We start from the raw sequence: 16,495 nt of genomic DNA, 5'->3' as shown, positions 1-16,495 counted from the left end.
CTTTCTTTCATTTCCTTACTTCTTAATTTTCCTTCTTTCCCCTCCTTTTCCTTTATTCACTCCTTTCCTCCATCCATCCCTCCATCCAGCTGCACAGAAACACATTATAAGAATAACACAGACTTTTCCTTTATTCATTCCTTTCCTTCATTCCTTTCCATCTCTCCTCCCTTTCATCCTTTCATTTCCTCACTGTTACATATCTGTCCTTCTTTACATGTCTTTCCTTCTCTCCTCTTTTTTCTCACTCCCTCTCTTTTCCTTTGACTTTCTCTTCCTATTCTTCCTTTCTTTTTTATTTCCTTCCTTCCTTCCTTTTTCTTTGCATCTTTCCCTCCTTTCCTTTCCTTTCCTTCTTTCTTTTGCTTCTGTTTTTCCCCTCCATCCCTCATTCTTCTTTCTTTCATTTCCTTACTTCTTAATTTTCCTTCTTTCCCCTTGTTTTCCTTTATTCACTCCTTTCCTCCATCCATCCCTCCATCCCTCCATCCAGCTGCACAGAAACACATTATAAGTCAGCAGAGACTCACAGCAGCCTCCTCCCTCCTCCCTCCTCCATCCGCCTCTCTATCACCCCTCCTCCTCCCCTCCTCCTCCTCATCCTCTCATCTGCGCAGACTCTACCTCCCCCCTCCCCCTCCCTTTCTCCCTCCCTCCCTCCCTCCTCTCCCTCCTCCTCCTCCGCTGCCTCATTTCATGGAGGAGCTTCACATCTGCAGCGCTCCCTCTCTCCCTCTCGCTCTCTGCCTCTCGACGATGATGGCTTCTGTTTGAGGAGGAGGAGGTCACTCGTCCGTCAGTCAGTCAGTCGCTCGCCGAGGAGGAGGAGGAGGAATACGAGGAGGAGAGAAGAGGAAGAGGAGGAGGAGGAGGAGGAGGTGTAGTTAGTGGCGGCTGCATCTGCATGGCGGCGGTGGTTTTGCGGGGGGGAGGAGGCGACGACGGCGCTCGGCTCGGCTCGGCTTCACCATGATCGCCGTGTCGTTTAAATGTCGCTGCCAGATCCTGCGCAGGGTGAACAAAGGTGTGTGTGTGCATGTGTGAGTGTGTGTGCATGTGTGTGCGTGTGTGTGTGTGCGTGTGTGGGATAAGCATGTTTGCATGTGGAGCCGTACATGTGTGTGTGTGTGTGTTTCTGCACGGTCGATCGGTCGACATTTGGCGTAATCTGCTGACATTGAAAAGAGAGAGAAGGTTGTTTATGACCAAAGCCAGCTGTGTCTGTGTGTGTGTCTATCTATGTGTGTGTGTTTCTCTCTCTGTGTGTGTGTGTGTGTGTGTTGAAAATGATCTCCTGATGGATCCATTCAGTCGATCGCTGCAGGTAGCTCCGGACGAGAGACCCTCAGAGTGAATGAGCACACACAGAGAGAGAGAGAGAGAGGGAGCATCCCTTCCTCATGAATGTAATATTCATGGTGTGTATTAACAGGGGAGAGCGAGTGAGGATAGAGGATAAAAGGAGGGCAGAGAGAGAGAGAGAGAGAGAGAGAGAGAGAGAGAGTGTGTGTAATCAGACGTGATGTTTCTGGAGCTTCAGGTGTTTTTCTGTTGTTTTTGTGTGTGTGTGTGTGTGTGTGTGTGTGTGTTTTTGTGCTGCTCTCCTCACGATTATGTGATTAAACACAAACATGCTGTACAGTAAATCTGGTTTAACTGAGGTTTAATGTAAACCTGCTAACCTGGTTTGACCAGGGTTTACCTGAAATTTGCTGTGAACTGGATTAAATGTTAAATTTGAACTTGTTGTAATCCTGGTTTAATTTAGGGTTAATTTAAACCTGGTTTAGACTGAGATCTACATCAAACTTGCAAACCTGTAAACCTGGATTAACTTGAACTTGTTGTAAACCTTGTTTAACTGAAGTTTAACATAAACCTACATCAGTAATCCTGGTTTAACTGAGCTTGAATTTAAACCTGGTTTGACTGTTTAACCCAAACTCGCAGCAGTAAACCTGGTTTAACTGAGGTTTAAATTAAACCTGGTTTAAGTGAGGTTTAATGTAAACCTGCTAACCTGGTTTGACCAGGGTTTACCTGAAATTTGCTGGATTAACTGTTTAACTTGAACTTGTTATAAACCTGGTTTAACTGAAGTTTAACGTAAATCTACATCAGTAATCCTGGTTTAACTTAAACTTGCAGCAGTAAACCTGGTTTAATTGAGGTTTAAATTAAACCTGCTGTAAACCTAGTTTCACTGAAGCTGGTTTGACCAGGCTTTACCTCAAATTTGCTGTAAAAGTAAACCTAGTTTAACTTAAGTTTAAACTAAACCTAGTTTAATTGAAGTTTAACTTTTTAATATCACAACAATCAGTTTTAATTTATCATCAGATTAGAGATAAATCGCTTTTAAATCAGTAAAAATGAACCAAATTTCAACTGTTTCCAGCTGCTCGCCTCACAAAATATGTGATTATCATGTGATTTTCTTCACTCAGAGGTAAAATAATTGTGTTTATTCTGACAGCCACTTGAGTTTATTTAGTTGTTCCTGTCATCAGCACTGATTGATTGATAAATTAAACTATTATCGATAGACTAATCAGTGACGGGACTGAGCAGGTTCATTGGTGTTGGATCAAACTTTGATTTCCTCATTCTGTTGTGTTGTTTTTGTCTGTTTATGCGACTTTTGTGTCTCATTGTCGTCGTTTGTGTATCTCTCTTTGCAGTATTTTGTGTCTCCAAGCGGTCGTTTTGTCATTGTTGTGTCTCTTTATGGTCGTTTTGTGTCTTGATGGTCATTTTCTGTCTCTTTTGTGGTTAATTTGCAACTTTTTGTTGTCAGGTTGCCATGTTGTGTGTCTTTCTGTCTCATTTTTCATCTATTTGTGGCGATTTTTACGTCTATTTATAGTTCTTCTTCTATTCCTGACTTGTCACATGTCAGAAACATGTAGTGAAGAGAAAAATGAAGTTTAGTGACATTAATAGAAACAGAAACAACAAAACACAGAAAATTTAGTTTCCAACAGAGTGTGTGTGTGTGTGTGTGTGCGACCTGCTGTTGAAGGTCACCTTAACTCCTTGTCTTGTTTTGTCTGTTTTTATCTGGTTTCCTTTAAGCACGGTGTCAAACATCATATTAACTACCGGTAGCTCAGGTTTATCTAACTTTATTATTATTATTCCATTGATTATTGATTGTTGTGGTTATTTATTTACCTTTTATTTAATAGTAAAATCTCACAGTGCACATGCAAACATGTGGAAACAAAGATTGATTTAGTCTTTGATAGATATTTTTATGAAATATTCTTCTCTTACCTACGACATTGTTTCATAATTGTAAATATAACAACTGACACTTTGAAAACATCCTGGTGATCAGATATCAGATCCTACGAGGAAAGTTTCCAGGGAACGACGTGGAAAATAAAACCAGCAGCGTTACTACTGTCGTCGTGTTTGTTTTTTGTTTTTTTACTGCTGCTGTTGTTGTAACGTCTCCAGCCTGAGGGTGGCGCCGGTCGGGCCGTTGTTGACTGAGGCTGGATTCAGATTCAGATTCAGACGCTCGGTGTCTAAGAGTGTGTGTGACCTTGTTAAACAATTACAGCTCGATAAGAGGAGCTAAAAGTATTTATATTATATAACATGGCAGTTTGTAGAATAAGAGAGAGCGCGAGAGAGAGAGAGAGAGAGGCTGCTGTCCTACATCTGGAGGAGGAGGAGGAGGCTTTCATCTCCTGTTAGCTATGGTTGGTGTGTGTGCGTGTGTGCGTGAGTGTGTGTTAACAGTCTCATTGTGTGTCTGAGCTCAGCTGCCTGAACCAAACATAAGAGGAAGAGGGGGGGGAAGAAAAAGAAAAAAAGATCTGGAGCAGATTAGAATAAACCAGACCGAAATAAAATAGAAGCAAAACGACGACCAGAATAGAAACAGATACAGAGTCGGGTTTAAACATCAGCTCAGGTTTAAACTCAGGATGTAGACTGGGCTTAAGTCACATGATCACTGGACCTCCGTTACTGTGGTTTAGACTCAACCCTGGTTTAACTGTTTAACTTAAACCTGCATTAATAAACCCGATTTAACTGAGGTTTAACTATGTTTACATCAAACATGCTGTACAGTAAACCTTGGTTAACTGTTTTATTTAAACCTGCATCAGTAACCCTGGTTTAACGGAGGTTTAATGTAAACCTGCTAAACTGGTTTGACCAGGGTTTACCTGAAATTTGCTGGATTAAATCTTCAACTTGAACTTGTTGTAAACCTGGTTTAGCTGAAGTTTAACTGAAACCTACATGAGTAATCCTGGTTTAATTGAGGGGTAACTTAAACCTGGTTTTCACTGAGCTGCTGGGTTAAATGTTTAACTTAAACCTGATTTCAACCTGGTTTAACCCAAACTTGCAGCAGTAAACCTGGTTTAATTGAGGTTTAGATTAAACCTGCTGTAAAAGTAAACCTAGTTTAACTTAAGTTTAACCTAAACCTGCGTCAGTAAACCTAGTTTAATTGAAGTTTAACTTAAACCTACATTAGTAAACCTGGTTAACTCAAACTTGCTACATTAACTGAGGTTTAAGTTTAGGATATATATGATATTTTGAAGGTAAAACCATAATATCTGGCAAAGAAATAAAACCGTTGACCTGTCAGATGTAACACAGTGTGAATAAAACACGGACACAGATGATCACATGACGTGAACTAACTCTGAGTGTTCGACATTTTGCTGAGGCAGCAGAACGGAAACAAACTGGTCGATGATAATGTGATGATTGAAATATTCAGATCAATATTAAGTTAATGGATCCGGTGGTCGGCTGAGACGAGAGGAAGTGGTTCCTCTTTTAAATGCGAAATTAACTCGTTATTAAAGTTGCATCGTATCGTCAGAATCACTAACGAACGACTGTAACGTTTCCAATCAGTGTCTTATCAAACTAATCGATTGATCGCGATCAGGTCTGTGTTTCCTGCTACAGTTTCGTGGTTGTAACTTGATGTAATTTGTTCATCAGCTGTGTGAACTGAGGCGGTTGTGAGTTTCATTTATTTCTATCACGCATCTAGAGCTGTCAATCAATCAATCAATCAATCAATCAATCAATCAATCAATCAATCAATCAATCAATCAATCAACTGACATCCAATCACAACACAGATCTGACCACATTTCTGCATCAACACTCATCCACATGACATCATAGTGTCTCAGCAAACAGAAAAGAAAAACCCAAGTCATACGCCTCATCCATCCTCGGCAATGACATCATCAGGGAGTTGTCCCATCGGGCCGCTGTGATTGGTCCAGACTTAGCTTAGGCCACAGTGTCGTCCACAGGGATTGGTCACTGACTGATGAGGTCACCTCTGTGGCTGGTGGACTGGACTGGACTGGACTGGACTGCTTTTTATTCATGAGCGGAGCGCCGGCTGCTGCAGCTTCGCTCCGTGAGGCCGACAGTCAGATAAGTGATGAGGAGGAGTCGCTCCGTTAACGTCCAGAGCTTCATTAGGCCTTAACGAGCGGCGTGGCGGGAGCTCGGGCTGCTAACGTGCTGAATGACTGGCCAGTGATGCCAGGAAGCTTTTAATTCACGGATTACAGCAGCGTCCCCATTAGGTTTTTCTTTATAATTAATTAGTAGAGATGTATTTCTGTAGTGGGAGCTCTGCACTGTCTGATGATGATGATGGTGGTGAGTACAGATGCATTATGGGAGCCTGTCAAGGGCGTTTCACTCTCTAGATACTGACATGAGGGAAGTTTCTGTCTCTTTCTGTGTTTGTTTGGACTCAAACTGGTCAAAGATCAACAAAAACTGTAACTGTGTTGGTTTTTATTGGAGCCGAGGTGAAGAAACTGGTCGACATGTGGAACCAGTTAGAGGCTCTGATTGGTAGAAGCTGTAAAGTGGTGGAAAGATAAAGATAGATCCTCAGAACCAGTTAGAGAAACTGGTCAAGCTTTGAAACCATTCAAATAATCTGGTTCTGGTTGAACTGTGAAACGGGTTAGAGAAACTGGGAATGGTGAAGAACCAGTTGGAGAAACTGGTAGAAACTCAGAACCATCAGACCTGTTGGAATTTCATAAACATCTAAAGCAACTGGGCAAAGTTTGTTATCTAGTTATGGGAACTAATAGACCTTCATAACCAGATGAAGAAACTGGGCAAAGTTAAAGGGACACCGAGGAGTTTCTCCATCGGCAGAACGAAAAATTCAATTCAGACAATAAAAAAGTCTCATATTAATGTGGATGAATCTACGTTAGCACTTGTTAATGGGCCCATTTTCTATAAATATATCGTTTTGTCTCTACCGTTATTTTGTTGTTATTATTAGTGGTGGTGGAAGTGCTGGGCGAGCCGACCAGCGTTTCTTTACTTTCGGTTTCGTGGCGAGTCATGAGAATAACGCCACCGAATCGCCGTTTATGGTCGGAACTACGACGGTATGTGATCGTCTTCGAACCTCCGACTTTAATTCTTGATGAATGAAAACATGAGTCTGTCTGCTTTTCCAAAACTCCTCGTTGTCCCTTTAACAGCGAGATAGGGGGAGTCTTAGATCTTCAGAGTCAACTGGTTAACCTCCAGAACCAGGTGAAGTAACTGGTCGACATGTGGAACCAGTTAGACGCACTGACTGGTATTAAGTGGTGGGAAGATAAAGATAGATCCTCAGAACCAGTTAGAGAAACTGAATGAGTCTCAAAACCACTCAAAGGACCTGGTTCTGGTTGGGCAGTGGGACAGGTTAGAGGAACTGGTAATGGAGAAGAAATACTGTAGTTGGGGGAACTGGTAGACATTCAGAATCAGCTGGAGGAAGTTGTGGAGGTTTATGAAGACCTGATTGAATTTCACAACCATTTGAAGAAGGAACTTGGCAAAGTTTTGATCCACTTCTTGAAACTGGTAGAGGTTCAGAACCAGTTGGATTAACCAATAGACCTTCAGAACCAGTTGGATTGACCAATAGACCTTCAGAACCAGTTGGATTAACCAGTAGACCTTCATAACCAGTTGGGTTTACCAATAGACCTTCAGAACCAATTGGGTTGACCAAATAGACCTTCAGAACCAGTTGTATTGACCAAATAGACCTTCAGAACCAGTTGTATTGACCAAATAGACCTTCAGAACCAGTTGTATTGACCAATAGACCTTCAGAACCAGTTGTATTGACCAATATACCTTCAGTACCAGATGAAGAAACCGGTCAGATAGTGAAACTCTTAGACCTTCAGAGTCAGATAGAGGAACTGGTTTACCTTCAGAACCAGTTGGAAACTGGCCCAGTGCAAGTCTGAAACCAGTTAAGGAACTGGTAGTCCTTCAGAACCAGTGTGTGTGTGTGTGTGTTACTGTGTTTATTAATGTGTGTTGGGTGTTTGCTCTTGTGTTTCAGATGAGGGGCCGTACACCAAACACTCTGCCGGGTCGAGACCTCCAGATGGAGCGCTGGCCATCCGGAGGCAGAGTATACCAGGTAACACACACACACACACACACACACACACACACACACACACACACACACACACACACACACACACACACACACACACACACACACACACACACACACACACACACACACACACGTATTGTTTCACCACATTATAGTCAATTATGTCGTCCGTTGCGTCCATCGCTGCCATCTCCATTTGTTCTGATTGTTTCTGTGTCGTTCCACCATCAGAGCTAATAAAGCACTGATGAAGACAACAGCTCTGAAAATTAGAGCGAACACACACACACACACACTCATACACACACACACAGCTGGTTGTTGTGACCTGCAGGAAGACGCTTGCAGTTGCAGTTTATCTCCTCCCACCTGGAGCCGGTGTCCTACTTGCAACTTCTGTCTGAACGCTGTAATCAGGATCAGAATCGGCTGCTGAAGCTGAAGCTGCCGGCCAAACGTCTGAAGATACTGACACTGATAAAAAAAACTATAAAAAAAAAAAACTGGAGGAGCTGCTTAGAACCAGTTTAAACCAGTGGAAGAGCTTCAGAGAAACGATGTTGTGGTCAAGACTAACCAATAACCCCAAAGAGAGAGAAATTAAAATCCAGCAAACTCTCTAACCTTCACAGGGCGAACACATACGTAAGGAAATGTTCATTTATAGAGCACCTTCTACAACCTTTTCCACCAAGAGACTTCTAAAATAAATAAAAAACAGGTTGAGGACCAAAATAAAATCAACTTTGGAACAGGAGCAACACAGAAAGTCAAACTGAGAGCTCAAACACACAGACTTCACTCAGACTAACCTTAACCCTAAACTTCAAGTTGAAGTGGTTAATAGATGACTGAGATACATTGGAGCAAAGTTATTCAACGCCTTATTATATTATACATGATGATGATGATGATGATGAAGAACGATCTTCAATTGAATCCTATGTTTAATCAGAAACCACGAGTCCTCAGACAGGAATAAAGGGATTTATAATCTCAGGTCCATTTCACTTGACTTGCTTATTCAGAGTCTGTAAATGAAACTCGACGCCGTTTTTTCGCTGCTCCCGCCTGTTGCATTGTAGCGTATATTTCGAGATCTGCATGTGTATCATCTGTAAGAATGGTGCCGCTATAAAAAACAACAAAACGCTGTGTTGTTTGGCTCCTAAGTGGCTATAAATGTCGCCGATAGAGGATTGGGTTGCAGATCCTCACAAACCAAGTCACATTAAGCATCGTATTGGTCAGGAAAAAAAACAAAAAAAACAAAATGTGCATCCCTTAAAATGAATTCTTCAAAGTGTGTCCACTTGGCTTTTAAAAGCATTAGGATATGAAGTTTTTCTGGAGCACTGAGCTTAATTGAAGCTTAAAGGCCCCATGCTGTGCACTTTTCTCTGGGTTTATTTACCTGCTGATATCCCTAACAAGATGTATCATTGGTTTTGAGTACCTGTGATCTGCTTAATATCGTTTCTACTGCCCCTTTCTGTTGCCTCTTTCTGGAGCTCTAGCAGGCACAGGTCATTTGGCCAATCAGAAGAGAGAATGAGAACTTCTCCTCTGATTGGCTGACTGTTTTTGAGTGGTGTGTGGTCGGGCCAATCACAGGCAAGTAACTGAAACCTAAGCTGCATTCATAAAAATTGAAAAAAAAAAAAACTGGTCACGGTGGGCGGAGTTACCTTGTGTGTGACATCACAAAAAGGAGGAAGTGCTATCCGCTCGTCTTAAAGAGACAGTTCCTACAAATGATCGGTGTGTGTTTCTCCGTTTATGACCAGTTTGATGCATGGGGCAGTATATACGTGGCCCAGAGACCTCCCCAAGCACGAAAAAATAACCAAAATCACATTTTTCATGCCATGGGGCCTTTAAAAGGCAGAAATGGCGTCTAAAAGTTTTTCTATAGATCTTCCAGAGGAGGACCCACCCACTTTTCTTTTTTTTTTTTTGCTTCCGACACCAATGGGACTCGACGAGTACCAAAACACTGTGACAAAGGTTCAGACCCAGTTTGAGTTTGATAACAGACTGAGCTTCAGAGGAACTGGAGGTGTTGAGTTTATTCATCTGAGCTCAGAGGAATTTATTCATGTTTATAGTAAAAATCTAAAAATCCAGCAGCTTTGACAAAACTCTGTTGTACTCCATCTTCCTTCAGCTTTAAGTTTCTCCTCCGTTCCTCCAGGAAACTGCTTCATCTCACTTTTTTTCTTTTTGGGATCAAAGATTTTTTTGAGTTTTTTTTTTCTTTTCTTCATCCTCCGACTGCGAGTCAGCGCCGACGTTTTAGAGAAGGTGAAAAGGACAGAGAGTTAAAGCCTCTTTGGAGGAGGAAGACGAGGGGAGGAGAAGGAGACAATGCTGCTCGCTGCCCACAGATCAGAAGACTTAATCCTGTCTGAACCACAGAGGCTCAAGTCTGCTCAGATTAATATTAAAATACAACATTTCAATAAAACTCCTCTCTGCTCTGTGTTTTATCACCTGAGGAGCGGTCGCAGTCGGACGTCGTAGCAGATCTGCTCTGAAACCTCCTCCTCTCTCTCTCTCCGTCCGTCGCTGCCGCTGCTAAATATTTCAGGCCTTTGATGAAATATAGATGGACGACAGAATAGAAAATGACTCCACTTCTCTCTTTGTCCAGACGATTCCTTTCTTTATTTCTCTGCGAGGGAGTCGGAGAGGCAGGAAACTGGACGAACATGAAGTGGAATAAATACATAAAAAAAAAAAAAAAAGGTTTTATGGCCAGAAAGAACCAATCACGTGTCCTCGTTGTCGTTGTCTTGTGATGCAGACGAGTTTCGGGGCTGCTCGGTGGTGGAGCTGATGAAGAAGGAGGGGACGACGCTCGGACTGACGGTGTCGGGCGGCATCGACAAAGATGGGAAACCCCGGGTATCGAACCTGCGACAGGGCGGCATCGCTGCTAGGTAACAACGCATCGCCATCGTCTAGTCTGTTAATTCACTTCTTCTTGAGCTTTTTAATCAAAGGTGGAAGAATCTGTTTCTGTCTCAGGCTCCTCCCACTTTCACAGCACATGTGATATTTTTACTTAAACTGTTGCTAGACTTTTAATTTGAAATTTAAATGAGTTATTAAAAATGAGGGATAGACCGATTATCGGCATTTTTTCGATAATCGGTATTGGTATTGTTCTACAAAAATTTAAAGGGATAGTTCAACATTTTGGCAAATTGGCCCATTGCCATAATCCCTATAGTCATAGCAGTAGGTTTGTTACCTTTAATTGTCGGTGCAAGCTGTTTTTAGAACGGCGGAGCAGAGCCGTGAGCTGCTCAGAGCTACGCTACGGAGGCTCATGGGATTTCTTGGTTTCCCTCATCAAACTCATCAAATACACAATCCAACAACTCAACAACGCTCTGGTGGACAAGTTGTGAGCTGCACATTCACCACGCTATGAGATAATAACACAACGTTACCACACAGAGTTGTTTTAGAGGTAAATACAGAGACTGTTGATGAAAAACTGTCCCTGAAGGCAACACACATCAGCGGTTTTGCATGAATTTCCCTCTAAAACAACTCTGTGTGGTAACGTTGTGTTATTATCTCATAGCGTGGTGAATGTGCAGGTCACAACTTGTCCACCAGAGCGTTGTGGAGTTGTTGGATTGTGTATTTGATGAGTTTGATGAGGGGAAACCAAGAAATCCCATAATGAGCCTCCGTAGCGTAGCTCTGAGCAGCTCACGGCTCTGCTCCGCCGTTCTAAAAACAGCTTGCACCGACAATTAAAGGTAACGAACCTACTGCTATGACTATAGGGATTATGGCAATGGGCCAATTTGCCAATATGTTGAACTATCCCTTTAAGGACAGACAAACATTGAAACATTAAAACGTCCCGTCTTCTCTCCCGCTGTAAGTTTTGATGATAACCAGCGACTGTTCTGTTCTGACTGTTTGTTTTTCAGGAGCGACCAGCTGAACGTGGGCGACTACATCCGCTCCGTCAACGGCATCAACCTCGCCAAGTTCAGACACGACGAGATCATCAGTCTGCTGAAGAACGTCGGCGAGCGCGTCGTCCTGGAGGTCGAGTACGAACTGCCGCCCGTCTGTAAGTACCAGTTGTATTAGACATTAGTAACGTAATAATAAACCCTCATCAGTGAGTTTGATTCATGTGAACATAACTTTCTAATCCAATCCACTTAATTTATATAGCAAAGTGCTGCACAGTGATTTACATACAAGACATGGAGCACAAAGTGGTTAAGAAAAACGTAATGAGAATTAAAAATAATGATAAAAAAGAATAATTTAAATGAGAATAACTTAGAAAAAAGTAAGAAAGGGCCATAAAAGAACAGACAGATTAAAAATACAATAACTTTATTCAAATATCCTGAGGAGACACGGTGAGAAAAGCAGCTTTTAATTTTTTATAATTGCTGCAGATTCATTTCTCTATCAATCAATTAAAGAGAGTGCTTAATTTCCCACAAATATCCTTATTACTTTCCTCGATTAATTGATTGATTGATTGATTGATTGATCAGTTGATTGACTAAATGTTTCAGCTCTAACTTTGATGCACACAGACGTTTCTTTGAGCTGCAGCGTGAGACTTTAACTGTGACTGACAGGTGATCTCATTTAACAGTGACCTTCATTCATAATTCATGGCAGAATGAAAACACTGTCGTTGTTATTGTTGATGTGTATCAGACTGTTTAGACGGATTATTGATCAGATTGTTATGAATTAAACACAACTGTGGTTTAAGACTCTGATTTTTCTGTGTGTAAAAAGTGAAGAAATATTTTTAAAACCATGAATTCTTCTATAAAAATAGATAGTTTGTAAGATTAAGGTTAAAGATTTGTGTGTTTTTTTAAAAGTAGCAGGTTGAAGTGTTAAAGTTGTTGTTGTGTTGCAGCAGTGCAGGGGTCAGGGGTCATGTTCAAGAACGTGGAGGTCACGCTTCACAAAGAAGGAAACAGCTTCGGCTTCGTCATCAGAGGTGAGGAAGGAGCAGTGTGTGTGTGTGTGTGTGTGTGTGTGTGTGTGTGTGTGTGTGTGTGTGTGTGTGTGTGTGTGTGTGTAAGAAAAACAAAGGATAGATAAATAAATTTAAATTTAAATATTCTGCAGGTGGAGCCCATGAAGACAGGAACAAGTCTCGCCCCATCGTCATAACAACCATCAGGCCAGGTGGACCGGCTGACAGGTGACTGACCTCTGACCTTTCACGGTTTGAGTCTTTTGATGAGACGATGAAAAAAAAAATATATATATAATTATTATTAGGGTCCGGGCAGCTAAGCTGCCGGGACACTATTGTATTCCTAGGAATTCTTCTTCTTCTTCTTCCAAGGAAGTCATACTTCCCATGGGTGAAAAATCACCAAACTTCACAGAAACATCCGACCCCATGCCAGATTCACTCAACTCCATGGACATGTTCCCCCCCCTCCTAGGTGGGGCACAATAAGCGTTTAAATTTAAAAACTTAAAAAATTCCTACCAAACCAACGGTAGATGCTACAGTGTTGAAACTTCACCACAATGTAGCCTCAATACTGCTGAAACTTTTGTCCACTTAAACTCATTACAAATTATGAAGTCCATCACTCTGTTTTTTTCAATAACTGTAAAACTTTTTAAATGCATCTCCTCCCACAATTTTTGCTCAATTGACACCAAACTTGCTACAGAGCATCTCCAGACCGTCCTCCACAAAACTTGTTTCTCGGATTTTTGATTAAGCAAAAATTGAGCCTCCAGTGCATGAAAACGTTTGACTGTAAACAGTACTGTAAACATATACCATCAAATTCTTGCTAAATACATTTTCAAACTTCCTGAAAAAAAATGACAATATTCTGGAGTCATGGTTGATGAAGTTTAGCAAATATCAGAATTTTATCTCAAAAACTGAATTTTTGAGAACATTTTGAATTCTGCTCTCATGGGAACAACTGCAGTCAATGTGAGTGTGGAATTTTTAAACATCATATTTTCTCTTATGAAGCAAAACACTTATCATTAAAAACAAATCACCAACATTTCCATGCTGTCAAGATGCAATTTATGTATTATCAGATTTTTGTTTAGATGACTGAATTATTGACATTTTGACCATTTCATCACAACAGCTGCCCGGGCACTGGCTCACCTGAGTGGATAAATGAAGCTACACAGCAGGTCTCACTTCCAGATAATTAGCTCACTGGGTTAAGCGCTGGTTCTTGGTGTCAGAGGTTGTGAGTTCGAGACCCAGCCAGGGTGATGATGATGATGACAGATCAAAATGTCAAATGTCCTCAACACGAAACACAAGACAATTGTCCTAATGGTGGCATCACAGCAAGCTTCTAAATTTAAAAATTCAAATAGCTTGGACTGGACCATCTGCGAAGGCTCCTAACATCTTAGACTCATAGTAGATGTTTGACAAATACATATCATTATTTTACCTCAAAAACTGATTTTTCTTTTTCTGCCTACACGACAGTGAATGGCTTACTCAATTTGTGAAGCCACTGATGAACTACCACTCCTCAATTAGCTCAGTGCGATAAACAACGGTCTTTGGGTCCTGAGGTTGTGGGTTCAATCCTCAACTGATGCAAATTGGACATTATAAGGACAACTGTCTTGTCTTCCTATTCTCCTGTTTGTTGCTCAGAATTGCCTAAATTTGCCCCAAAGTAGCCCGGACCCGACCCATCGCTGCGCAGCAGCTATAATATTAAACTGAAACCCGACCAATCAATCTCTCTCTCTCTGAAGTGTGGTCTTTTATTTTGAAAGAGAGACCTTCACTTGTCACGTCTCGCTCTTTTATTTTGAAAGAGAGACCCTCGCTCAGCATTCGCCTCATTTTCTGAGGCTTTTATTTTGAAAGAGAGACCTCTCCACTCGTCATTTTTCCCTCTCTCTCTATTTCTGTTTTATTTTGAAAGAGTTATCATTCCTCTTGCCCTCTTAAGATTTATTTTGAAAGAGAGACCCCAGTTCATCACATCTGTCTCATTTTCTGAGGCTTTTATTTTGAAAGAGAGACCTCCACTCGTACTTTTTCCCTTTCTCACTCTTTCTGTTTTATTTTGAAAGAGTCATCATTCCTCCTCTTGCCCTCTTAAGATTTATTTTGAAAGACAGACCTCCACTCATCATCATCATGGGTCTCTCTTTCATATTTTATTTTGAAAGAGAGTCCTTCCCCCTCTCTCTCTCTATCACTCTCTGTCTTTCTGGAATTTTATTTTGAAAGGGAGGCTTCAGCTCATCATGTCTCTCTCTTTAAAATGTTATTTTGAAAAAAATAAAAGAGGTTCTTAAGTTTTATTTTGAAAGAGACAGCACCATTCACCATTCATCATCACTCTCTCTCTGTCCGAGATTTTATTTTGAAAGAAAGACCTCTGTTCATCATCATCATCATCATCTCTCTCTCTCTCTCTCTCTCTCTTTCTCTCCAGGGAAGGAACTGTCAAACCGGGCGATCGGTTGCTAAGCATCGACGGGATCCGTCTCCATGGCAGCACGCTGTCGGAGGCCATGAGCATCCTGAAGCAGTGCGGGCAGGAGGCCACGCTGCTGATCGAGTACGACGTCTCAGTGATGGGTCAGTTACCGATCAATTAATACATCAATTAAATCTATAAGAAATTGATCGTGTCAAAAGTCAGATCAGTTTCTTGTTGCTTAACCCAGATAATTTTATATATTTTCTTTATTATGTATTTATTTTACATTTATTTCATGATGCACTCATATGAAAAGCTTAATCAATAATCGATAATGAGAATTATTATTATTTACAGCTGTTATTGAAAATTATATTTAAGTTTATAGATCAATAATTTGATGCAGTGTGTGTGTGAAATAAACCCGAGCCCAGGATTGAACCTTGTGGGACACCGTCGTTCAAAAATGTATCTGTTTTTCCCATTCCCTTCGTCAGACTCGGTTGCTACGGTGTCGGTGCAACATTTATTTTAACATCTATTTCATGCTGTACTCATCGAGAAGCTTAATCAATAATCAATAATGAGGATGATTATTACTTTCCAGCTGTTATTAAAGAAGATAATTCAGTATAAAGATAAATACACTGCTCAAAAAAATAAAGGGAACACTTAAACAACACATCTTAGATCTCAATTAATGAAATATTGCAGTTTAAAATCGTTATTCAATATATAGTAGAGTGTGTTGAGAACAACATAACATAAAAATGATCCATGTAAATCAAAGTTATCATCCCAGGTTGATTTCACACAGGTGTGATATACTTGGAGTTACAATGTGTTGTTTAAGTGTTCCCTTTATTTTTTTGAGCAGTGTAATTTGACGTTGTGATGTGAAATAAACCCGGGCCCAGGATTGAACCCTGTGGGACACCGCCGTTCAAAAATCTGTCTGTTTCCCTCCTTCGTCAGACTCGGTTGCCACGGCGTCGGGGCCACTGCTGGTGGAGGTCGCCAAGGCGGCGGGCTCCAGTCTGGGCGTCGCTCTGTCCACCTCCATGTTCTGCAGCAAACAGGTCATCATCATCGACAAGGTGAAACCAGCCAGCATAGCAGACAGGTACGTCACTTCTCTGTGTGTCTTGGTACTTATTCTGCGCTGCGTTCAAACAGTAGATCGAAGTGACTATGGAGACGATGCAAAGAGACGATACAATAGATACAAAGAGATGGAACGTTAAGAGAAAGAGTGTTTTAATTATCATCGATCTAAAAAGTGTGACGTGTTAACTATGTCAGTGGTTCTCAAACTTTTTTATGTCAAGGACCCTAAATTGACACAAATTAGACCAATTAGACCATAGGCTGCTATTGGACAAGATTTTGAAGCAAACACCAGAAATACACAAATATTTGTTCTGAGACTGAAGAACGTCACTTTTTTAGTTCAAATAAGAACCAATGGCGGGAATTTTAAAAGTGGTAGAGAAATTTCTGGAAAAAAAAGGTAAGATTTCTCCAAAAACATTTACATTTTTTTTTTACATTCTAGAAAAAAGTGGCAAGATTTCTTTAAAAAAAAAAAAAAAGT

At 41.0% G+C, this 16,495-nt stretch overlaps 1 protein-coding gene across 1 annotated transcript in view; it reads left to right on the top strand.

Moving 5' to 3' along the window:
* grip1 (glutamate receptor interacting protein 1) overlaps positions 1-16,495 on the top strand; it is an 80,328-nt gene that overhangs the window by 39,183 nt on the left and 24,650 nt on the right. Inside the window, exons 2-8 of the mRNA XM_083999066.1 lie at positions 7,382-7,462; positions 10,251-10,386; positions 11,398-11,543; positions 12,366-12,449; positions 12,581-12,656; positions 14,914-15,059; positions 15,877-16,024. Of these exons, the coding sequence (XP_083855192.1) occupies positions 7,382-7,462; positions 10,251-10,386; positions 11,398-11,543; positions 12,366-12,449; positions 12,581-12,656; positions 14,914-15,059; positions 15,877-16,024 (817 nt within the window). The remainder of the gene's footprint in view (positions 1-7,381; positions 7,463-10,250; positions 10,387-11,397; positions 11,544-12,365; positions 12,450-12,580; positions 12,657-14,913; positions 15,060-15,876; positions 16,025-16,495) is intronic.

The sequence above is a fragment of the Trachurus trachurus genome, assembly GCF_905171665.1.
Source record: "Trachurus trachurus genome assembly, chromosome: 23".
NCBI classification, from domain to species: domain Eukaryota; kingdom Metazoa; phylum Chordata; class Actinopteri; order Carangiformes; family Carangidae; genus Trachurus; species Trachurus trachurus.
Note: the sequence above shows the minus strand (reverse complement) of the source record. Positions and strands in the feature narration are given on the sequence as shown.